Below are 23,935 nucleotides of genomic sequence, written 5' to 3'. Positions count from 1 at the left end.
CTGCCGTCATTGCCCACGGAGTTTGGTACTCCTCATGAGACTTGATCTCTAGACCATTCATCAACTTTGTGGCTCTTTTTTGAACACAGTCCAGCACTTCAATGCCTTTCTTGTAGTGAGGGGCCCACAACTCAGTGATCACTTCCCTAGCCCTGCTGGCCACACTGTTTCTGATACAAGACAGGATGCTATTGGCCTTCTTGGCTACTTGGGCCGGCTCACGTTCAGCCGGCTGTTGACCAGCACCCCCAGGTCATTTTCCACCGGGCAGCTTTCCAGCCCCTCTTCCCCAAGCCTGTAGCATTGCATGGGGTTCTTGTGAGCCAAGAGCAGGACCCAGCGCTGAGCCTTGCTGAATGTCATGCAGTTGGCCTCAGCCCATTGATCCAGCCTGTCTGGATCCCTCTGTAGAGCCTTCCTACCCTCAAGAAGATCAGTGCTCCCACCCAACTTGGTGCAATGACATCTGCAATCTGCAAACTTGCTAAGGGTGCACTCAATCCCCTCATCCAGATGATTGAAAAAAATATTAAACAAGGTGTTTGACTTGAAGACACCTTGGAAGAGGAAAGTTCCTAATTAGATGAAGGTGACATTGACTCTGTGTTGAAGTTTCTTTGAAAAAATAATCATGTTATGTTGTCTTATTTGACAATATGTTTGTTATATTGTCTGAAAGGACAAGGAGGGAGTTTCGCACTCTGTGTCAATGACCAGCTGGAGTGCATGGAGCTCTGCCTGGGGATGGATGAGGAGCTGACCGAGAGCTTCTGGGTCAGGATGAAAGGGAGGTCAGGGACACAGGGACAGGGGATGTTATAGGAGGAGTCCTGCTACAGGCTACCTGACGGGAGGAGCGAGTGGATGAAGCCCTCTGTAGACAGACAGGAGCAGCCTCATGCTCACGGGCCCTGGTCCTCATGGGCTACCTCAGCCACCCCGATATCTGTTGGAGGGACAACACAGCAGGGCATAAGCAAGCCAGGAGGTTCCCAGCATGTGTTGATCATAACTTCCTTCTCCAAGTGATAGAGGAGCCAAGGAGGAGAGGTGCTATGCTGGACCTTGCTCTCACCAACAAGGAGGGGCTGGTGGGAAATGCGAAGTGCAAGGGCAGTCCTGGCTGCAGTGGCCATGAAATGATGGAGTTCTAGATCCTCAGGGCAGCGAGGAGGGCTCATAGCAAGCTCACTACCCTGGACTTCAGGAGAGCAGACTTTGGCTTCTTCAGGGATCTTCTTTGTAGAGTGCCATGGGATAAATCCCTGGAGGGAAGAGGTGCCCAAGAAAGCTGGCCAGTATTCCAGGATCACTTCCTCCAAGCTCAGGAGCAGTGTATGCTGACAAAGAGGAAGGCAGGCAAAAACGCCAGGAGGCCTGCATGGATGAACAAGGAACTTCTGGACAAACAAACACAAAAAGGAAGTCTGCAGAGGGTGGAAGCAAGGACAGGTAGCCTGGAAGGAATACAGTGAAATTGTTGGAGTAGCCAGGGATCAGGTTAGGAAAGCTAAAGCCCTGATAGAATTAAACCTGTCCACAGACATAAAGGGCAACAACAAAAGCTTCTATAGGAACATTGGTAATAAAAATAAAAGTAGGGAAAATGTGGGCCCTAGTCCCACCCCTCCACCTGAAGGAAGCTATGTCGTATTTATCTGCTATAGTGAAGTGTTGTGGGGCAGGATTACCAGTTGCCAAAGTACCCTTGTAAGATCCTGCACTACTGCAGAGAATGAACAGACACCTTTTTTGTGCTTAATGGTGAAAATATTGTATGGACAAGAATATCTGGTATATAGTAGTATGTGAATGTGTATTAGTGAGCTTTTTTTTTTTCTTTGTTTTATGGGTGCTTCCCTTTTTGCGGGAGGAATTTGTACTGACATTTATTTGTGGTGTATTTTCTGTCAGTTGGTACCTTCTTAGAATCAGTTATAATACTGATTAAAAAAAAATCAGCCCTACTGTATGATACTATTGGGCTGATTCTGTGTTTTGATAGTATTATTTTGTCCATCTGTGATGGGGTTTTTGAGGAGTAATCTGAAGTAATTTCAAATACTAATTTAGCGTCTCCATTTAGTAGTTAAGAGTTCTTGTTCTGCTAGCTTGTGAAGCCTAAGATCACTTTTAATTAAGAAACATACTTTTGATTTTTTACTGATTATACCCAAAAGTTCGGTCATGGTAGTTAAAAAGTAATAAAATTACAGCTTGAGCCCAGCTTTTTTCTAAAACTGCTGCTGTTATAAAGAGTTGAACGATGTTCTACTCTTGCCAATGAAAACAAGATTCCTGGACCTCACATAGTAAAACCAGCATTTGTTAGTTTAAAATTATAGCTTGATAGCAGATCTGGAGTCTGATACTGCAAAAGAGCTAAAATTTGTTAAACAGCAATTTTGGCTCTAGTTGTGAAAGTTACCTTCAATGCTAGTTGCAAAGAATGCAGTTTTTTCCCAAGATCAAAGGTACTTTGGCAGTAGCTGATCAGTTCTAATTTCAAATGATGTCTAAATTAGTAATAGTGTTTCAGTTGTGTTAAATTACACCTGAAAAGCTTGGAGTGATGCCGTCCAGCCTGCATGCCTTCTCATTTTATCAAGGAAGGTTCTGTCCCAGCTAATGTATATTTTATTTACGTAATACAGTTTACAATGTTCTATTGCAGTTCCTGGTCTTAACTTCACTGTTTGCTAGTGGATGCTGCAGGAAGGGAGATAAGCCCTAACAGCACAGAGAAATGGTTCCTTTTCGTGAGTGAAATTCCATTTGCAATGGAAATGTGGTTGTTTACCTTCTGGAAGTATGATCTAGGAATACTTTGAAATGAGTTTCTTGTTAGTTGGGACCTGCTGTTCCAGGTGACTGGATTATTCTGGGGATGTGTCTGTGTGGACTAACACAGTGGTGCACAGTAGTAGTTCAGCTGTCAGGGCAACCTTCCACTTCGGCTTAGTTTAGACTGCTAATACTGTGACTGTTTTACATACCTGATCTAGAATGCCATCTGATACGGGGCATTTCATGATGCTAAATAAACATATGGGATGTTAAGTAATAATACAGTACTGAATAGTAGTGTATATTATTTAAACATTACTAGACTAGTATTACTATGTGAAGTATCTGATTCTCTGTTTTTTCTAATAGCTTGTCTGTTCCTGTACTGAACATGCTACTGAATGAACTTCTGTGTATCAGCAAAGTTCCCCCAGGAACTAAACACGTGGATGTAGACCTGTCCAGCTTACCCCCAACCACTGCAATGGCAATACTACTCTACAACAGATGGTAAGCTACTTTAAGGCAATAGCCTTAAAATCATGATAGAACAAAACAATGTTTTCTTCTGTCGGTAAACTGGTACATAGAAGGAGAAGGAATCTGAAAATAATAATAATTTTGTGATCTGTAGAATGGTTACAGTGAGGAGCTGAGTCAGAAAAGCTAGTCTACGCTGGTTTTATTCCCTAAAATAGTCAAGGCAGTGGTTTGAACTGTCACCTTATAAAAATCTTGCTATCTTTTAGCCTTTTATGGACATAAGAGCATTTATTAAATACTAGATGTGATCTTGAGTAGAGGATGTATTCTAAGGGTATAATGTATCTGAAATTACAAAGAGGCATGTAATCTGTTTATTACACTTCTGAGGCTAATACCGTTCTTTGCTTGATTTTCTCCCAATGTAGGGCCATAAGGACCATAGTTCAAAGTAGTTTTCCTGTAAAGCAAGTGAAACCTGGTCCACCTCAGTTAAATGTGTAAGTTACGGATATTATTCATTTGGTCTTCCTGTGTATTTTGTAGTCAGAAATTTAATGTCTAATTGGATTAAGTAATGTTAATAACATACAGTTGCTTAAAATGGCTAGTTATAGCATGGAAAACTTGCATTTATTTCAAGTATATTCTTATTTTCCTGTCAGACGTGCTTGATACATAGGTGTACTTGTCTGTCCTTCCACTCTTTTAATATGTTATGATCTCTGGGACTTTGTAGAGGCAAGAAAAATCACGTGAGAAAGGGAGGTGTCAATTTGCCTAGGCAGAATGCTTATTCTGTAGTTTAAACATGGTACATCTCCTGCATCCTGTTTTAACTTAGTGTCTTGCTTAATAAGGTTGTTTTATCATGGCAATTTGCCACATTGTGTATGATAACCTGAGAAATAATGAAGTATTTTTATTTGCTTCATTAGGCAATAAATTGTAATTTAAAGTCAGTATTCATTTTGCATTCTAGATGTTGTGTGGTTTTACTTACAGCCTGTCCTTGAAATTGACTTCTGTGTTACAAATTTCTCCGATAAAGTTGGTAGTATCATGAAAGTGGTACTTCTCATGTGTTTTGTGTTAATTTTATACTTGAGCATTAGGCCATACTTGTTTGAGACAGTCTGTTAAGTATGTTGATTAAAAATACCACTACTACTCATTTTACTAGAAATCTTGTGTTGTCCTATATGTATCAAGAGTCAGATCCTAAATTTAAAAAAAAAAAAATCTGTATGGGGAAATAAATTAAAAATACTTGTAATTTTTACAAAAACACATGAACACATTTCTGCCCTGACACATGCTCGAGAAGAATTGAATAGTGAAACTTCGAGAGCCTTGAGGCTGTGGAAGCTGATTTCTACATGATAGTTTTGCTAATGTTAACAATTGATTTTTAAAGAAAAAAAGCAACAGAAACTTTGTAACTTCCATTTTATTGAACCACATTCTCATCCAAAACTATCTTTTTGTTTTATAATTTTGTATTTCACAGTGGTCCTGCATAATGATGTTTCAGATGTAATTAAGCAGATCTTACTATGAATTAATTGTTGTGCTCTAGAACATGAAGTAAAATGACATGCAGGTTTGCTTTATAACTGAGATCTTGACCTCTGTTCTGTGTTTTCCAGGATGACCCAGATGCAGCAAGAAAAGGAACTAACTGAAAATATTTTGAAAGTGGTGAGACTTTTTTTCTCCTATTTTTTTTTTTTTTCTGGAATTTACATGGAAATAGAAATGGACAAGAAATGAACAATTGCATCACAGTTTTGTTGGATTCAGTACATTTCTACTGTATTTGTCACTTTTAGTATTTGCTGCAGTTCCACTGTGTGTTTTGGAAAGTGTTATCTCTGCACTGCACGTAGTATGGAATGTGTTTTGTGTGGCTGAAGTATTCTTTCATCAGCTGGTCCCTGGAGCCATATGAATTAAGCAAACCTCTAAAAAATCAGTGTGTGGTTAGTAATTAAGACAATACCATGCCTGAGCTGCAAAATCATATGGCAGGAAAATTCAACACTTAAAATGTTGTGGTTTTTTTTTTTTTTTAAAGCATCTAGTAACTAAGTGTTTTCTGTATCCAGCTTTCAACAGAATGTTAGTTGTGCCTGAAGTGTTTCTCTTTGAGAGAGGCAAGAAAGAGGAAAGCAAACCTACTTATGTAGCCTAGCTCATTTTCCTACGCTTGTACTACTTGGAATCAGTTAAAGAAGTTGTGTTATCCATTTCCAATATTTTTGTTTTTCAAATAGGTGAGCATTAATGAGATTTAACTGTTTTACCGATTCATCAAATTTTTTGAAAAAAATCTTGCTATTCACATAGAAGCTGCTTTTGTTTCGGCTGTGAATAACTCAAAATTTACAGTCTGACTGTTGCATAACTTAATTCTCAAAAAAGGGACGAAAAGGTGTAGGTGAAACAGAGAAAAACGTTTTGTTTCAAGTGGAAGTGAGGGTTTGATCCTGTTTCTCTGAGTACCTGAAACTGAAACAGAAGTCACAAATTTCTTATTGTACAGGAAATACAGGAGCAGATTCTACCTAGCGATAAGACAGGTGTATAAGGACATTTTCTTTTTACTATCTTTTTACTGTACTGTTACATTTCTATTCTTAATTTAAACCCAGAGCTAAACGCAAAACCAAAAGGTTATTTTTTCCAATGCAGTTGAAAGAGCAGGCTGCTGATTCCATCCTGGTCCTAGAAGGAGCGCTTAAATTAAACAAAGATCTTTATGTCCACACTATAAGAACTCTGGATTTATTAGCCATGGAGCCTGGTATGGTGAATGGAGAAACAGAGAGTTCTACAGCTGGACTGAAAATCAGTGCAGAGGAGATACAGTGCCAGGTACCTTACATTCTGTACTAAAGCTCTCAGTTTATATCTATTTCTTTACACAAAGTGTTAAGTAGTATTTTTGAGATAAATTGCAGTATTTTTCTATTAATATTTCCTATGGTCTTTTTTAATGCCATGAGATCCTATTGACTTCATTTTTACATTATTAGAACTTTTTTCAACACTGTAAATATTGTTTCCCCCCAAACCTTCACTCTCCCCACCCAGAGTAAACCATTATATGGCAAGGACAGCTTATTGCCTTGTTCTTAATGATTATGTGGAAATCATTCTATAACTTTGTAATGCTTGTGCAGAATTAGTCATACTGAGATCGTAGTTTAAAGAGGACAATTGAAGTATGTGGGGAAAGGTGTATGCGATGTATGTCAGTACATTAAATAAAACTAGGAATAGTTTAAAGTGAATGTGAGGTTTGAGCTGAAATACTTGAACTTGACTTAAAATGTTATCTAAATTTCCAAGATAATGTATTTTATATCAATGCTCTTCACAGGTTTGCTATGATTTGGGTGCAATCTATTTTCAACAAGGAGCTACAAATGCAGCTGTTCATGAAAATGCTAAAGAAAAGTTTTTCAAAACAAAGGAGTTGATTGCAAAGGTAGTGAGTGTTTTATTAGCATGTGTTGAGCTCTTCTAAAAAGCTTGTCTAAATTATTGCTGAGTTCTTTAGCAATTTAATAACTGTTAATGGTACACATGGTTTTTAAAGAAACTTCATGGGATTTTGACAGCAATTTTTGTTTTTTCACATTGTGCCTTGTTTGAAATTATATTAATTGGCTGCAATATATTGCCACTTTGTTCTACATTTTGTAATGAATATTCTCTTACACAAATTGTATTGCTGCAAGAAATGCAAAAATAACATCTCCAGTGCTAATATAACTCAACTGAATAGTACATCCTGTGTCTACTGTCGTGTTTCGATTGTGGTGATGTGTTTTTGAGGAAGGTAACCATACAGCACTTCCTAGTCTTTTTTTATCTAACTTTCCCTTGGAAAGCAGATTGTCTATGTTCTGACCTTTTAAAAAATACAAAGTTTTAATTTGCAACTAAGGTATGCCTCCTCCTTTATTTTGCTTCATAGTTATATTCCCCAAACTGCAAAACTTGTATTTTTATTTAAATAGACAAAACATGGTCTAAGCTGTAAAGAGCACCTATAAAAGTATGCTATTAAACAAGAAGTGTGTAAACAAACATTCTTTTGTTGTTTTGCTGTTACTTGGGGAAATTGTGAGTGTCTGTTTGCTTTTCCAAATTAAAGTTATATTTCATAACACTTTGGCCACTAAGATTTGGTTAACACTTTTCAGAATGGTTCATCGTCGCTTCATTTTACCATCGATGAAGAACGGTTAGCTGGGTACTGTCAAGCTTGTGGAGTTCTTACCTCATCTTCTGATGATGCATCTCAACAGGCAACTCCTTATAGTCAAATCCACAGCTGTATGAGATCTGGCAACTATCAGGTAGGGTGCTTAAATAAATAAATATATATATATATATTTATCATTTCATGTGATGATTCTACCTGAACTGATAGGGATTTGAATAAATTTAAGTGTTCCAGTTAATCATTAACATACTGTTTTAGAACACACATATATAGGAATATAACATAATCTGATACATATTAGATTAAAATATCTTGGGTTCCATACAACATAAACAATTCCTACTAGCTGATGTATGGAATTTTCAGGTAGAATTTAATTCTTTGGGTTTCAAGGAATGTTGCTGCTGAGATGTGCATGTTTGGTTTTTTTCCTTTGATTCTCTGATGCTAGAGAACTTTTTTGTTGTTTGGTCCCTTTCTGGGTGTTTAATGAATTTTAGTATTACATATGGGTGCAAGCAGCTTCTGTTAGTTTGGTAATTTTTACCAGATAAAAAACTACGTTGTATCTTTTGCATTATCCATTGACTATTTCAACTGTGTTTGTGTTATAGGACTTAGTGAAGATATTCCTTGAAGATAATCTGACCCTCAGTTTACCTGTTCAGTTCAGGCAATCCGTGCTGAGAGAGCTCTTCCAAAAAGCTCAACAAGGGTGAGACATGAAATTATGTTCTGTTCAATGATGATGAAATGGAAAGTATACAGAATCTTCTAACAAATTACTTACACTCAGGAAATGTCACCCCTTATTTCTGTTAGCAATAGTCCGAACTATGTCTTCTAACTAAGGAGCTATGCTCTGGTGTATTTCACTGTGGCTATATATGGGGAAAATTTGATTAGTATTAACACTTACATAAATAAAAAAATACAGTAAGTTATAAGAGTTATAATTGATCGTATATATGTATGTGTACCTATATATATATATACATACACACACATACACGCAATTTATAACTAGGTTATACACTAATTGTAATTAATGCATCTTTAGAGGTCTTCTAAAACCTGAAGTCAAAGCTGTCAGACTAACCCGTACTAAGCAGTAATATTGTAGGAGATGTGTACTTCCTTGGGAACATTGAGCAGTATAGCTGTCTGTAGTGAGGAGCCTTGTGCACTGCTGAACTAGCCCAGGGCTGAAGGATTAGTATGGTACGTTTATAAAAAGAAAAAAATTGTAATAAATAGAGAGAATTAGGCACCTTACAAGGACAGCTTGTGGATGGCTCCCAACTGAGAAATGCTGAGCACATGGACGCATCAAAAATTCAACCTTCTGTGGAGGTTAGACACTTGAATTAGGGCTACGTGGAAGGTATCTGTATAATCATGATGATAATTCTCTGAAGGGAAGGTGTCTACAAGTATTTCACTGAAGTGAGAGGTTCAGTTTTACAGATATGTGTGAGGAAAAAGAAGTATTGATGGTGACAGCCTCTTGTGTAAGAGCTTAGTAGTTACTGAATTCAGCTTTCACTTCAGCCAGAGAGGAGTCAAGCATCTCTTAAAAACGGATCTTAGAGGCTGTACCTTAGCACTGCGTGGGGATGTTTTAGTATCTGATATGGCTGATGAGGAGCGCCTTCAGTGATGAGCACTACACAGAGAAGGATGGAGGAGCATGACTTTGCAATCTAGTTAAGGCACACAGAGAAAGATGCCATGCGTTCTAGTTAATTGTTCTGATTTTTGTCTGATGATTGTGTATTCTGAGGTATATAAATACTCCTGAAGTCTTTTTGGCTGTCAGCCACGCTTGGGATGCGCTTGCCTAGAAGCAATGCACCTTTGTGTCAGTTGCTCTGGTGCAACTCTAGTTGGAGTTCCAGTGGTACTCAGGGTGAAGCAATAATGAAGTTTGCATGTGAGACAGAGCTGTGGGCAGGGAGGGAATTTTCTTTTAAAAACGGTGAGGTCCTGAGTAAACTTAAGTAGATCATCAGTGAAGTTTTTCAGAGTGCAGTCTTGGGTAGAGGCATATGCTCCAAACTTTTCTTGGGATCTGACACCTGTAGGTTTGCTGTGATACCAGCTCTGTGTTTGTCGGAGAAGTTCTGTGATCTTCAGTTTTGTGTTCATGCAGGAATGATGCTCTGGATGAAGTTTGTTTCAAAGTCTGCGTGTGCAACACAGTCTGTGATGTATTGCAGGGTCGAACAATTGATATTCAGTTTTGTCAACTGTTCCTGAAACCCAGCAAAGAGAAAATAGACTTCCTCCTTGAGGTAAGAAATTATCTGAAGTTAAAAGGGGAACTGGTATTTAGTGAGATGTCTCTTCTCCCATATAACTGAATTACTTTTGCAAGTAATGCTCCATTTTCTGAAGCAGAGAAGAATACTTTGTAAGGTAACTTCGCAAACTTTATTCAACTTCTTTGCAGTTAGTAGTACAATTATAATCTGTAATCCATCTTGCATCTGTGTTCATAGCTCTGCTTCCATCTGTTGAGGAGGAACAAATGTTGACATGTTGCTTCAGCTTAGATTTGAAATTGCTGCGATTCCTGACCTTATTAAATTATTTAGAGATATTGCTGAATGTTTCTTTTCAAGGAACAAAGATATTCTCCAAGACGGAGGGAGAGAGTAGAAAAAGAAATATCTGTTGAAGAGGACTGCTTTCCCTTAACAGCTTTTTTTGTAAAGGTTGACATGCCATGAAAAGATCCTGAGTTACTGAATATGTGAGACTTACGGTGTTGCCCTCAGTGAAGAGTTTTAGTAAACTGTTACTGCTCAAACTAAACTTACTCCTTTTGTTGCTTTGCTGTTATTTTCTTATATTCTTGTCTTTTGCTTGTCTCTTGAAGCGTGTAGCAAAAATTGACTAATGGTACTCTGTACTTCAGAGCAAGTAAAAGCTGTTCCATCAACTGCTCTTATTAGGACTTGAACATATTTCTTAAAAAAAAATTATTTCTTGCAAGCTGGCAATTAAATTCAACTATCTAGTTATCTTTCAACTAGTGATTTGTTTTGCTGGGGTTTTTTTGGTTATGCTAGTCTTAGTGAGTCTTATATTTTTGCACTGTCCTGGTTTCATCTGGGACAGAGTTAACTCTCTGCATAGTAGCTAGGGTGAGGCTGTTTCGGATTTGTGCTGAGGAGAGGGCTGATAACATACTGATGTTTATAATTATAGGAAAGCCAAGGACTTTTCAGCTTCTCTGCTGTGCCAGTGTCTGCAGGTCCAGGAGAAGCTGGAAGGGAGCAGGGCCCCAGTTACTAGCCTAGGATTCGAACTTAAGTTTAGGATTGAGACCCAAATTGGCAAATAGTCTATTCTATATCATGCACATCATGCCCAGTATATAGGTGAGGATCTGTCTGGAAGTGCTCTCTGTTGCTCCAGGTTGTCTCCCTCTGGGTTGCCCCTCTCTGAGAGTAGTTTCGGTCTCTCGGGCTCTTTTCTCCCTTCTGGGATTGAGGTTTCGGGACTCTCCTGCTCTGGGATTGTTAGCTGGGAATGAGCTAAGCCCTGGTCATCGGCTGGTGAGAAGTATCACTGTGTATTACTAATTTGTATATTTGTATATATTACTATTATTATTATCATTATCATTACTTTCAATATTATTGTAGTTTAGTTAATAAATTGTTCTTATCTCAACCCACAAGTGATTGTTGTGGTGTTTGGCTGCCAGCCAGGGTCAAAACTAGGACATCCCCTTACAAATGTTGGTTCATTTTTAAACTCATGGAAAAGGGCTTTATTATATACTTAATGATCTTGTGAGGCTGACTGATACTGTGGCACTCAGTAGCAGCACAACTAAATATCAGAGGAGTAGGAAAAAGGAATATGAATTGTGTCTGGGGAAAGATAACAGTTGCCTGAAACAGCCTGTCTTGTGTACTGGTTGAAAAAAACTCTGATCTCTGTGATGGCTACAGTGTTTATCAGATCACTTTGTTGCCTCCTTTGAGAGAGAAGGTTACTGCCTGATACTAGTTGTGGGTCAGAAAACTGGGCAGTAACACTGTCTGTAACTGAATCTTCTAAGAGTTCTAAGGGGCTGCTTAATTATTTACTGCTTTCTTTCCCAGGTTTGTTCAAGATCAATAAACTTGGAAAATGCTTCTGAAGCACTGAAGAGAAAAATGGCAGGATTTCTCCAGTATGTACCTGTATCAACATGAGTTTACACTTTGTAAGCAATATCATACAGCACAAGAAATGTTTTGAGAACTTGTAACAGGAAGAATAAGCATCTTCTTCCTGCTTATGTATTAACTTTTTTGTTTAGAAACTTGTGTTTGGGTTTGGAAGATCTTCAGCTTGTCTTCATGATTTCATCTCATGAGCTGTTCATGAAACTGCTGAAAGATGATGAACGGAAGCTGCTCATTGATCAAATGCGGAAGAGATCTTCTCGAATAAACCTGTGCACAAAACCTGTGACTTCTTTTTATGATATTCCAGGTAGTTTTCATGGCATTTCCATTAACTCACATGCAGGCAGTTACCTGTTTCCATGCTTGGGGTTACTGTGTGCAGGTCTGTTCTCAGAAAAAGTTTAGAGAGAATACTTCCCATTTTTAGCAGGTGAATATCCTGTAACAGTTTTAAGCTGAAAGAGGGTAGATCTAGATTAGATATTAGGAAGAATTTTTTTACTGTGAGGGTGGTGAGACACTGGAACAGGTTGCCCAGAGAAGCTGTGGATGCCCCATCCCTGGAGGGGTTCAAGGCCAGGCTGGATGAGGCTTTGAGCAACCCTGGGCTAGTGGAAGGTGTCCGTGCCTGTAGCAGGGGGGTTGGAACTTGATGATCTTTAAGATCCCTCCTAACCCAAACCATTCTATGATCTGCATTAAGAAAGAATGTGATGGAGACCTGATTGCTTTTGTTCTAGCTTCAGCGAGTGTCAATATTGGCCAGCTTGAACATCAGCTCATATTGTCGGTAGATCCTTGGAGGATTCGCCAGATCTTAATTGAGTTGCATGGTATGACTTCAGAACGCCAATTCTGGACAGTTTCGAATAAGGTAACTTATTTCATATGGTTATGAGAGTGTAATTCAAGGACTGCTTAGGTGTCATACTGCAATAAACAGTAAACATATTGTCATAGATCCTGAAGGTGATTTATTTTTTTCCCCCTCTCTCTGCATAATGGTGGTTTACTAAGAATGATAATACATATCTAAACTCACATTCTCTATGAAAAGTATTAGAACAAAATGTATAACCTTTGTTTTAAGGAATTACTGGCCATATCACAAGCTTTCCTTGTGAGAAAATGAATTTCTGTAGCTTTTATTTCCAGTGTTCTCACTAGTTAGCAATATCATTTTAGTTTAAATTCCTGTCATTAAAAGCTGGGAGCAGGAGAGAATTTTTTTTTTTTTGTTAAGAAAGGCTTTTTTTTTTCCTCTCCCAATTATTGCATATTCACAGTATGAACAGTGTAAGGTAGATAGCCATTTTTATTATAGTACTATATACACAATAGATTACTTCTGATTTGGTGCAAAAGTGAGAGAGTTGGCACTTAGATTTCGATCATTTCCAATATTTTATTTTTGTTTTTAATGTTTTAAGCAGTGACGTGAATTCTAAAACCTGTTTCTGTGCAAATGTCCCATGTATTTCTCTCCCAGTGGGAAGTACCAAATGTTTACGGCAATGTTATTTTAGGAATCAAAGACAATCTGACTAGGGATTTGGTCTACATCCTTATGGCGAAGGGATTACACTGCTGTGCAATTAAGGTAAGCAAGCCATGTGAAGTTACTGGTGAGTTAGCTTGGACAATTGAATTTTAACAACACTGAAAGTATGGAAAGCTCTTTTTGAGGAAAAAAAACTGAATAATTGGGAGGTGAGGGAGATGTAGTAACAATCTCTGTGTATTATACAATGGTTAACTCTTTCTGTCTTACAAAGTCCCATCAAGTAGAGCAAGAATATTGGCTTTCCAGTGAGTTGGGCCTGGAGATAATATCATTCATATGAAGTTTTGACTATGATGTACTAAATCGTGTTGCATCTAAAGCCAGCAGTGATTTGACTTACTGATATGAAGTGCTGTTCTTTTGGCTGTTTTACACAAGGAATTTATTGGAGTGCTGTTTTATTTACCTTGTAATTGATGATACTGTAGTTTGCTAAACTACAAAGTAAAACTGAAGTACTTAATATACCAGTAGTTACTGGTATGTTTTTGCTTAAACTTCTTGTTTTGTTTGAAAAATCTGGAACTGTTGGACCTGCTAAGCTTAATAGCAAGTCCAAAGGACTCAAAAATGTAAATTATAATTGTGAGATGCTGGTGCAACACTAATGATAACAGATGCTGAGGCGGGTTCAGCAAGGCTAGAGCTGAACAGCACTTTGACTCTTAGTCTTTTCCTTTGCGAATCCATTAGGAACCATTAATTGCAGGAACCTCTCTATTGCAGGATTTTGTCCATGCAAAACAGCTTTTTGCTGCTTGCTTGGAGCTCGTGACCGAGTTTTCTCCAAAACTCCGTCAAGTCATGCTGAATGAGATGCTGCTTTTGGACATTTACACTCATGAAGCTGGACCTGGTGTTTCTGGAGAACGTCCTCCTTCTGATCTCATAAGCAGAGTGCGAGGATATTTGGAAATGAGAGTACCTGGTAAGTACGTTGCTGTCTTCCCTTGGATGCAGTAAAGCACAAAGCTTGAGAGAAAGGAAAAAAACCCACAACTTTATATCGTAGATCTACCATTTCGGTGTGTAATTGGAAGAACTGTAGTGAGGGTTTAGTGAGTCTTTAGAAGCTTGGTTAGTTTTTAGAAGGAAATGAGAACAGCAACATCATGATGCCTACATACTGCTAAACACTGACAGTTTCTGTTTAGTGCCACTTAAAGGAATTGAACAGGATAAATATATCTGTATTTTTACCTGAAAACTTTTGCTAGTTGTTAAAGCAGTCCATGTGGTTTCGCATTTGAGGGAGTAACATAGTACTGTTGTGGTTGGAGGAAGCTGTTGCTCCTGATTTTCAGAGCTGAAGTCTCCTGCAGGGGTAAGTGTCGTGTTTTTTCTGTGATAGATATGGAACATGGGTAATTAGAGGGAATGGGTTTTGTTTGTTTTCATATAATACTGTGTTTTCTCAAAAAAAAAGAGTAAAGTGAAGAACCCCCTTTCTTCCAGATATTCCTCTTCGACAAGTTATAGCTGAAGAATGTGTTGCCTTCCTGTTAAACTGGCGTGAGAATGAGTATTTGACCATGCAAGTTCCATTACCTCTGGTTCAGACTAATCCTTATGTGAAGGTAATGAGTGCTCAGTCTCAAAGCCTTTTCAGACTGCAATTGACTTTTTCCTGTTCAAGTCTTTTGTACTTTTAAAAGCATGTACCCTTCTAAGAGGTTCAAGATTTGGGACTGTAATGAATTAAGTCTGGTATAGAAGACAGCAGAGCTAAGCCATAAGTGTATTTGACGGTTGACAAAAGACATGGAGGCTGTGCTGCAAGAGCAGATGAAACAAACTGCATCTTAGCCCTTGTTGGCTGACAACTGAGGTTGGTTCCATAAGCATCGGACATGTGTGAATATGATCCATAAGCTGATTGAGACCCTGTAGCACTTCCATAAAGGATTCTCCTCTCAGCTGCAACTCAGCCTAGATGCATGTAGGAGGTAGGAGAAGTGTACAGATCTCAGGCTTCATGTCTGGTTGTTTTTCTGTTCTTAAGACACTTCTTTTCCAAATTTGCTGTAATGGTTCCATTTTTGGACTTAACACCAGTGCTGAATTTCTAGAGACATTCAAGCACTGCCTTCTTTGAAACTTGACTTTTAAAATTGTTTTACAGTAATGTTTCTACTTCAAAGTCAGGCAGTGAAGCTGAATGCAGATCATATTGCAGGACAGATTAATTTCTGGCCTGCTCTGCTTACCTGTGGTATTTCCTAATTTTCATTTTGAAGGTTCAACTTTTTCTGTGTAGCAGAGGGTGCCAGTTTCAGTTCAGATTAATTATTATATGAAAGTTAAGGGAGTTCTAGGGAGCCAAATATATGTAAGTATAGTGTAAAGGTTTCTTTCTGGAACCTGTAGTAATGAAATATGCCCTAGGGAAACTAAAAAAGGAAAAAATCTTCTGTTTAATTCCTGTCTTCTAGGTTCCTCATCAGTTTCCTCTGCTGACAAGTTTAGTCACATTGCTTTGTAGTTTGTAACTTAAAATCACTTGCTTAGCCATTTTAAATGCCGATAATTCCTTTGCTGTAGTAAATATTCAGATAAGCTGTAGTTACTGTATTTTTTCTCTTGCTTTGTGTAGCTGGGACAGTTGCTGGCTGCTACATGCAAGGAGCTTCCAGGTCCCAAAGAAAGTAGACGGACAGCTAAAGACCTTTGGGAAGTCGTTGTACAAATCTGCAGTGTATCCAACCAGCACAAACGGGGGAATGATGGCAGAGTGAGCTTGATAAAGCACAGGGAGTCTACACTAGGCATTATGTACAGGTGTGTTTTCTTAAATTATTTTTAAAGATTGTTTGAATTGTATATTTGATCCTGTGTTCGCTTCAAAAATTGTCTGGATTCCACTGTTGAAGTGGTGGCAGCAGCTTAAAGTCTCTACTGAGGGAGCAATCTGCTCACTGGTGGCGTTGGGTATTTCAGTGATGTGTTGACTTTCCTGTTCAGGGAGAGAAGAGTGTGCGATTCAGGTCAACGTACAGACAGCAAGGCACATATGCCTGTGCTCCCATTGTAATCAGTGTGGAGCTTCCAATAAAGTCACTGGCATCTAGAGGGCAGTTTAGCTAACCACCTGGGGGTGTCTGCTTTACATCAAACAGAATTGCTCTGCAGACTCCATCGACACTGTCAGTTAACTACCGTTATAACTGTATTAAACACCTAGCTCGCAGCACAGGTGTCTACACTTAGCTTTAGGTTTCTGAATCTAAAGCTAGATGTTACTCAGTCTTGAAATTAAATTTTAGTTCAGCTGAGCCCCTGGGGAGAGGGAAAGGAAGAACATGTTGACTGGAGTGATTTCACTGTCAGTTACCTAACCTCTGCCAGCCTTAGCCTTAACCAATTGATGATTGTTTCAGAACTCTCTGATTTGTCCACTCAGTACCCGTTTTCAGCCTGTTCTGAAGTCCAAGCCTGATTATAAGTTGGCTATTGTGGTAAATGCTGGAATGTATGATTATATTCAACAGCTTTCCATGTTAAAAACTTGGAAAAGGTGCCCCTGTCAAACTATAGACTGTGTCTTTGCCTTTCTTGAGGCAACAAAGGTTAATGTGTGCCTCAAGGCCAGCTGGTTTTGCTCAGGCTGCTGTGGGATGGGTGGAGGAGGGTACGTGCTTGGTGTAGGTTCCAGGTGTATACTCTCGCAAGGAGTACAGGTGTGCTCTAGGATACTGAGCCTTTTATGACCCCTCTGATGCAAACAGTAAAGGGCAGTGACCCTGTTGTTGTTATGGAAAAGCAGTGACACCTTTTCCAAACAGGCTGTGCTTGTCTGAATTGTCTTACGGTGACAATTTCTGATGTGGAATGACAAGGAAATCAATGTACATTATAAACGATCACAGTGCACCCTGTTCTGTAAGCCCGTAGGTCACTGTTGCAATCCCAGCTTGGAGAATTACAGTTTAATCGCCTAGATTCAATGGTTGACTTACTAAAAAGTGATTTTCATGCATTTTATAGCTTGATGGAATAACAGATGCCTCTTATTTAACTGGTTTAAATGTAAAAGTAAAGCTTGCTGGTGACTGTATTAAAAGTGAATGACTTGCTTAAGCGTTTTCACTTATGTACCCTGCATTTGTAAACGTATAGGTGAAGGAGTGTTATGGTGGGTGGAGAATTTCCTTTACTGACTCTCATTTCCAGGATATTAAGTTTGCATATCTTCTTTGTTATGGACAATTACTTACATGCATATTTGTGTCCCTAATTTAGGAGTGAATTGCTGTCCTTCATCAAGAAGCTTCGGGTAAGTTATAGTGATCCTGAGAATGTGTTTGCAACCAGAATTGGTGTAGTATTTTTCTGGACCTTTCTTGTTAAATTTAGAAAATCTGATAGCTATAGAGGTGTTGTGTGTGGATAAAGAACTTCTGAATTTGCTATACCTGCCATACAGCTGTGTGGAATAGCTTGTAAAAAAAAAATAATAAAAAAAATCCTGAATTCTGACAGTGGAGATCTGTTAACAATAGGAGTATATTTTATTCCAGCTATCATGAAGTTCATTTTATTCCATCTATTGCCAAGCAAAGCGTTCCTTTTGGAGGGAGAAGGAAGCTGCTACTAAGCAGCAGAAGTAAGAAGAAGGGAAATTGTTTTATACCTTGTGGGTTTGTAAATGCATAGAAAGTTGTAATGTACCTAGATTAAGTCTAGACTGGACAGTAGCCACAGAAACAACATGAAGATGTGTAAAGCCTAAGTAGAGTTTGTATTCAAGCAGTTATTCAGGAAAATCTGAAGTAACTAAAGACTTCCTACTGAAACTGTCTTGCAGGATTCTTAACAAAATATTGCCTTATTTCAATAGGAAATTACTATGAGGTCAGAAATTCGTATATAGCTTTAAAACTTAAGGAAGAAAGTGAGTTATGGAGAATAGAATACTATTTTTTTTTTCTTACAGGAACCATTGGTTTTAACCACGATATTGTCCTTGTTTGTCAAGCTTCATAACGTTCGGGTTAGTATGTACCATAAACATCTTACTTGGTTTTCTGGAAATGGTTCTCTTTGTAATGTCTCATACCACCTTTCTCTCTTAGGAAGATATTGTGAATGACATTGCGGCAGAACACATTTCCATCTGGCCCTCATCCATCCCCAAGTAAGATAATAATTAAAAATACGATTTTCAAAATACATGTTTTCATAGCTGGTTTGGTTCCAGTCACTGTGTGTTAGTGTGATTTCTGCCCTGTAGGGGCATCACTGGTGCCCATTTTGCTTGCGGGCTGATTGGTCTGATTGCCTGGAGGTGTTTGCTCCTAATTTGATGTTCCTGATGGAGGTGTGGGTACAAGAAACAGAGGGGCATATGGTGTGTATTCATTTATTCTAACTGGATAGAACTATAGTTCTCCAATGAAATGAGGCTAGAACCTCACTAGTTTAAATTCCCTGTGCACGTTGAGAGAGAGGACTCTCATGAGAGGGAGGGCATGTAATGCTCAATGTGATTAATGTCTTCAGTTGGTCTGATTGAACAGTCTCGTTGTTACTGATTTAGACTTCAGCATCTACTACAAGGTTAAGCAGAAGAATGTAGTTTTCAAGGTTACCAGAATGTAGCAGTAGGGTGAGAAAAACTTGTTTTTAAAAATTGAGATTCCACATGAGCTTTGGGAAAGGCTGCCAAAGCAACGTCCCATACCATTCCCAGCCTTCCTTTCCCAGCTAGTTCCGTGAGTTTCCAGAGATTGCTGTCTGTGGCCATTTATGCAGATGCTGTGATAAGTTTGTAGTGGTTTCAGGTGTTGTCTTCAAAGTTCTTGAAGCTGATAACATATATTCTTGCATGGAACCCTTTTATGGTGTCAGCCACAGTTAGAGTCCTGACTTTTTGTGCAAGTCTGTGAAGGGTGTATTTGTTCTGAAAGATTTACTGTATTGAAACAATTCAACTGTAGTCTTAGTCAACACTAAATCTTTCCTGGAGTTATTTTTGCTTGACACTTAATGTAACATGCTGTGGACTTAAACTAGATGTGAAATCAGACTCCTATTTAAAAAAAAAAGCAAAACAATAATTTAGGAATTATTTTTCTTTCTTTTTTTTCCTTTAGTCTTCAGTCAGTGGACTTTGAAGCTGTGGCTGTTACAGTAAAAGAGCTAGTCAGCTACGCATTGACTATCAACGCAAACAACCACTTCTGGTTAATTATTCAGGCAGATATTTATTTTGGTAAGTGAAACCAATGTCTATTTTTAGCATGTGTGTAGGGGCACCTTGCTTCTCTGAGATTGCCTGAAATAACCCTCCTTTTATTTCCACTTATACATCACTTAAGCTTCTTTTCCTTGGTTTAAAATCTTCAGATGCAATAGTGTGGGTGAGTTTGTTTGGGAGGTTGTCTAAGCCCACAGAGACTGAGTTTTTTCAATGGTCATGCGGACTTGCTTTGAGGGTAAGGGAAGCTTTACTGTAAGAGTCATAATTTACTTTTTTAATGGGTGCAGTTGGTCCTTGAGTAGTAAAATTATGCAAACCCCTAACTTTTGAGTCTTAAGTGAATTAAAAGTTGTGTGAATAGTGCTTGCTTTTAATGTGGAGGTGAGCTTCACTGGAACAGAAGATGAGCAGAGTGGAGAGGATCTGTTAGGGAAGTATCTAGGATTTGTAAATGAGAAAGCTCGAACTCCTGATCTGGAATGGGTTGTGATGGGAATCTGGAATGGGTTGTGATGGGAAGCTCCTTCCTGTTGTTCTGTCCTCACTTGCCACTTCCCCAGTACTTACGCTTGCTCCTCAGCTGACAGCAGCCAGCAGAATTGGAACATAAAGCATTTCAGATTCTGGGCACCATGACATGCACCCAGACTGTACCAGGGCAGCGGTTGGCTGGGGAAATCCTGCCCAGCCTACGTGATACTTGACTTTGTTAAATTATTCCCCAGTGTAGAGTCAGTTCCTGGGGCTTACTTCGTAGTGTGAGTAGAGTGGAGAGAGGTAGGTGCTGAAGATTGAACTTTCATAAAATAGCCAGACAAGTGCGGTACTACCTGGTGTATGTGCTAGAGAAGGACACAGCCGTAGCCATCCTTAAAAGTAGTTTCTTCACTTAAATTATCTGTTGAGACCACTCCAGTGAAATTTAGCATTTAAGACAGATTGTTCTTTTCTGGCAGTAAAACAGGGTGCGTGCTGTGTCTCTGCCACCCACTTGCTGATGCTTTAGGCTGTCGCAGGAGGCAAGGTGCATGTTTCCAAGTCTCTTTCTTAGGACTTTAAGGCTGTCTGTGGTGTACAGTAAGATGTAGTGCAGAAATCCCAGCGTGTTGCTTCCAAAGGAGACAAATTTGTCTAGAAGATGCTTTATAACCCTTGGGGTGAGGGGAGGGGTCTTAATCCAGTGTTTAGGGCTGTCACCTTAGGTATGGGAGAGTGATTCAGGGTTATAAACTGGCAGTATTTACTGCTTGTACAGAGTGGAACAGCATCCCAGAAGGAGGGTGTTAATGTAGGGAGCCTCAGAAGCTGGTACCTGAAAGAGCAAGAGCTGAAGCACTCCTGGCATGTGTCAGGTCTGTGTTTGAGAAGCAGTGTGGACAAGCAGACTGCTCTGGCCACAGTGCCCCTGAAGGCTAAGGACTGGGAGTAAACACAGTGCTGAGCCACGAGATGTGCATGGTGGCATCAGCTGGCCCTTTCCAAATCCCACCAGCTAAACTCCTTCACTGCCGCCTGTGCGCTAAGTTCAATGAGGGCAAACCTTTTTTCCACTCTAAGGTTGATGGATTTAAGATCAAATACTGTAAAAAGTAATTCTCAAAAGGCAGAACTTGGCCTGTGTTGCTAGTGTTCCTGATTGTGTAGTTTTCTGTCTATCACTGTTTTACCACCTCCTGTCTGTCTGTGCTGCTTAAACCATGATATGCAAGTCACTTTCCCAGTAGAATTCAGCTGTGAGATACATGTATCTGAGTAATTCTGTAAACAGTTGATCTGAGTTTACTTGTAAGACCTTATTTTGCTTTTTTTTTTTTTTTCCCTCTACTGCAGCAACAAATCAGTATTCAGCAGCCCTTCACTATTATCTACAGGCGGGAGCTGTATGCTCAGACTTCTTTAATAAGATGGTACCACCAGATGTGTACACAGACCAGGTGAGGTGAAATGGGATTTAGATGTATCTCTTTGGATTCAGTCAGCATCCTAAAACCCAGGAATTGTTGTGGGGGGTTAGAAGAATGTACATAGTTATTTAGCTGGTCCCTTGTATTAAAAAAAAAAAAAAAAAAAGTGCTGTTTGTGTTCCAATACTGGGATTTCAAAGCTTGTGTTTTGTTTTATACCATTCGGTAGGTGATAAAAAGAATGATCAAGTGCTGCTCTTTACTCAACTGTCACACACAGGTAAGAGGTGAAACATGGCATTAAGTAAAACATGAGTTTATATTTTGAAGTTAAAAGCAGGGGGAGAACTTTCTAAAAAGGAAATTTGAATCCACCTTGTATGGATGCAATCTGCAATAGAATAGGTGGTTTTTTGGTTGCTTCTAGGACACTAAAAGGACCCAAATTAACAAAAAATTAACATACATGTGGAAATGTAAAAAGTAAAAATAGTCTGGGGTGGTTTTTTTGTCCTGTTTTTCTTTTAAGATTTAGGTTTGGTTTTGTTTTTTTGGTAGAGTTGAGACAGAGTATGGTATCTGTGGGGTGGTGTTGGGAACCTGGCCTTGTTCTTCATGATAACCATCTGCAGCCAGGGTTGTTCGGTGTGATTGTTCATTCTCCAAGAAGTAATAAGGCTTGTATTAGTCTCTGATTTCAGAGCTATTAAATGCATTTAGAAACCTGGAAGCAAGGTTTTCTTCCTTTTAGCTACTACTGTTGTTGATATTTCAGAATGAGTTGTTTGTGCTTTCAACGTCGAGGTGCTCAGAACTTGCTTGCCATAGAAACAAGCAGTTGACTTGGTCTAGAGATGGGGTGGGATTACTGAGGTATTCAATGGAAGATTTCAGTTTGTGGGGAACTAAGGCTGTGAAAATCACCTGCAAGTCCTTCCTTACAGGTAGCGATTTTGTGCCAGTTCCTCAGAGAAGTAGACTATAAAACTGCATTTAAGGCACTGCAGGAACAAAACAGGTAATGTTACAACAAAGTTTATAAATACATATACACAATATGTGACTGTGTCAGATAATCTAACCTGTATTCTCTTTCAGTCACGATGCCATGGATTCTTACTATGAATACATCTGGGATGTCACAATTTTGGAGTATTTGACATGTATCCTTTCACTGCACTACCACTACAGAAAGCCTGTACTGGATGTCTGTGGCTGGAAAAAGTCTGTTTCCTACCCAAGTGTCTTTTCTTGACTTGCCCTCAGATCTCCACCACAAAAGAGGTGAAACAGACAAGCGGCAGATAGCAGTAAGTGAACACTGGGTGCTTGGAGGTGTGGGATTTCCTTAGTGTGTCTTTGAAACCCTCTGCTGATCCTCATTGAAAAGAGTCGCCACTTCCAGTTTTAATTTTTTTGCATAATTCTTAATAAAGTCTGGATGGTGATGTTGTATGGGGATGGTTTATGGGTGGGGTGGCGTAGATGTTACAGACATAAATCACCCATTGAACTAGTGCTGACAATGCCTGTAATAAAACAGCTTTACTAGAACAACTGTTGCTAGTGCCATCTCCTCTTTTGTTTTAAGATAAAAGCCATTGGCCAGACAGAGCTGAACGCCAGCAATCCTGAGGAAGTCCTACAGCTTGCTGCGCAGAGAAGAAAGAAGAAGTTTCTCCAAGCAATGGCAAAACTTTACTTCTAGGCGAATGGTGGAAGACTATTATAAAATGTGTAGAAGTGAAAAAAATTTGTTAAGGCTTTATTTTTTAAATTCATTTAAATTTTTATACAACATTTACAGTCTAGTATCTTTCTTTTTAGAAATAGATGAAATCTTATAATAAACCCCTTATTTTTACAAACTGTACAGAAGGCAGGAAGCAACTTTAGCTAGTTCACACTGACTTGTTTGAAGAAGACATGAATTCAAGTTTGCTAAGAGCATGAGTGTAAGGTGGATGGCACTGGATGCTCTAGTGCAGCTTTGTGGATTGTTCAATGTCATGTAAACCTTGTCCCTGGATGTAGGGCACGTATAGGAGCACCTTGAAAGAGGGAGGAGGACCGATACCCATCTTTCCCTGTACTGTCCCTTCATCACAGAAGTGAAGCACCTCATAGGCAGAGGTAGTGAATATTCCAAGGAAAATGCAGTAGTTAATGCTGTTCATAAACACTGATAAAATACAGCTCCACAGTTAGTTTAAAATACTGTTCCACATGAGTGGTTGTAGAGTACCAGCAGCTCACATTTTTCCATACCCTCTCCAGTTTTTGTTATGTTCGTTCTTGTTGGAAGGGGGTGCCTGGGGTGTATAAAATAGGACCCCTTCCTTCAAGGACTCTACTTCTTCCAGTTACAGTTACTTCGGCAGCAGGTTCTGTGCTTGCTCTCTTACCTGAGGTCAGTGACACACTAGAACCGAAGTTTAGGTCAGCCCTAAAGGGACATCTTAAACTCATCAGCCTTGTGTGGAGCTAGAATTTGCTACAGGGCTGGCTGCACTGTAAGGCAAGGGCAAAGTGGTTTCAGAAAGGTAAACTGCTTACCCACAGACCTCTGTAATA

At 39.1% G+C, this 23,935-nt stretch overlaps 1 protein-coding gene across 1 annotated transcript; it reads left to right on the top strand.

Annotated features, from left to right (window-relative positions):
* The first annotated feature begins 3,151 nt into the window (after positions 1 to 3,151).
* On the top strand, positions 3,152 to 23,233 carry INTS8 (integrator complex subunit 8). The gene is made up of 25 exons (XM_010084264.1): positions 3,152 to 3,297; positions 3,699 to 3,770; positions 4,920 to 4,971; positions 5,965 to 6,147; positions 6,656 to 6,763; positions 7,485 to 7,640; positions 8,122 to 8,222; positions 9,660 to 9,801; positions 11,626 to 11,696; positions 11,826 to 12,001; positions 12,435 to 12,568; positions 13,184 to 13,294; positions 13,985 to 14,186; positions 14,714 to 14,835; positions 15,852 to 16,036; positions 17,498 to 17,531; positions 18,192 to 18,248; positions 18,331 to 18,392; positions 19,351 to 19,469; positions 21,288 to 21,391; positions 21,591 to 21,641; positions 22,306 to 22,379; positions 22,460 to 22,524; positions 22,628 to 22,671; positions 22,953 to 23,233. The coding sequence occupies exons 1-25, from the start codon at positions 3,179 to 3,181 to the stop codon at positions 23,067 to 23,069; spliced, it is 2,661 nt and encodes an 886-aa protein (XP_010082566.1). The 5' UTR covers positions 3,152 to 3,178; the 3' UTR covers positions 23,070 to 23,233.
* The last annotated feature ends 702 nt before the right edge of the window (positions 23,234 to 23,935 follow it).

This window comes from Pterocles gutturalis, unplaced genomic scaffold (assembly GCF_000699245.1).
Source record: "Pterocles gutturalis isolate BGI_N339 unplaced genomic scaffold, ASM69924v1 scaffold37525, whole genome shotgun sequence".
In the NCBI taxonomy this organism is placed as follows: Eukaryota; Metazoa; Chordata; class Aves; order Pterocliformes; family Pteroclidae; genus Pterocles; species Pterocles gutturalis.
This window is presented reverse-complemented; position numbering and strand designations above follow the sequence as displayed.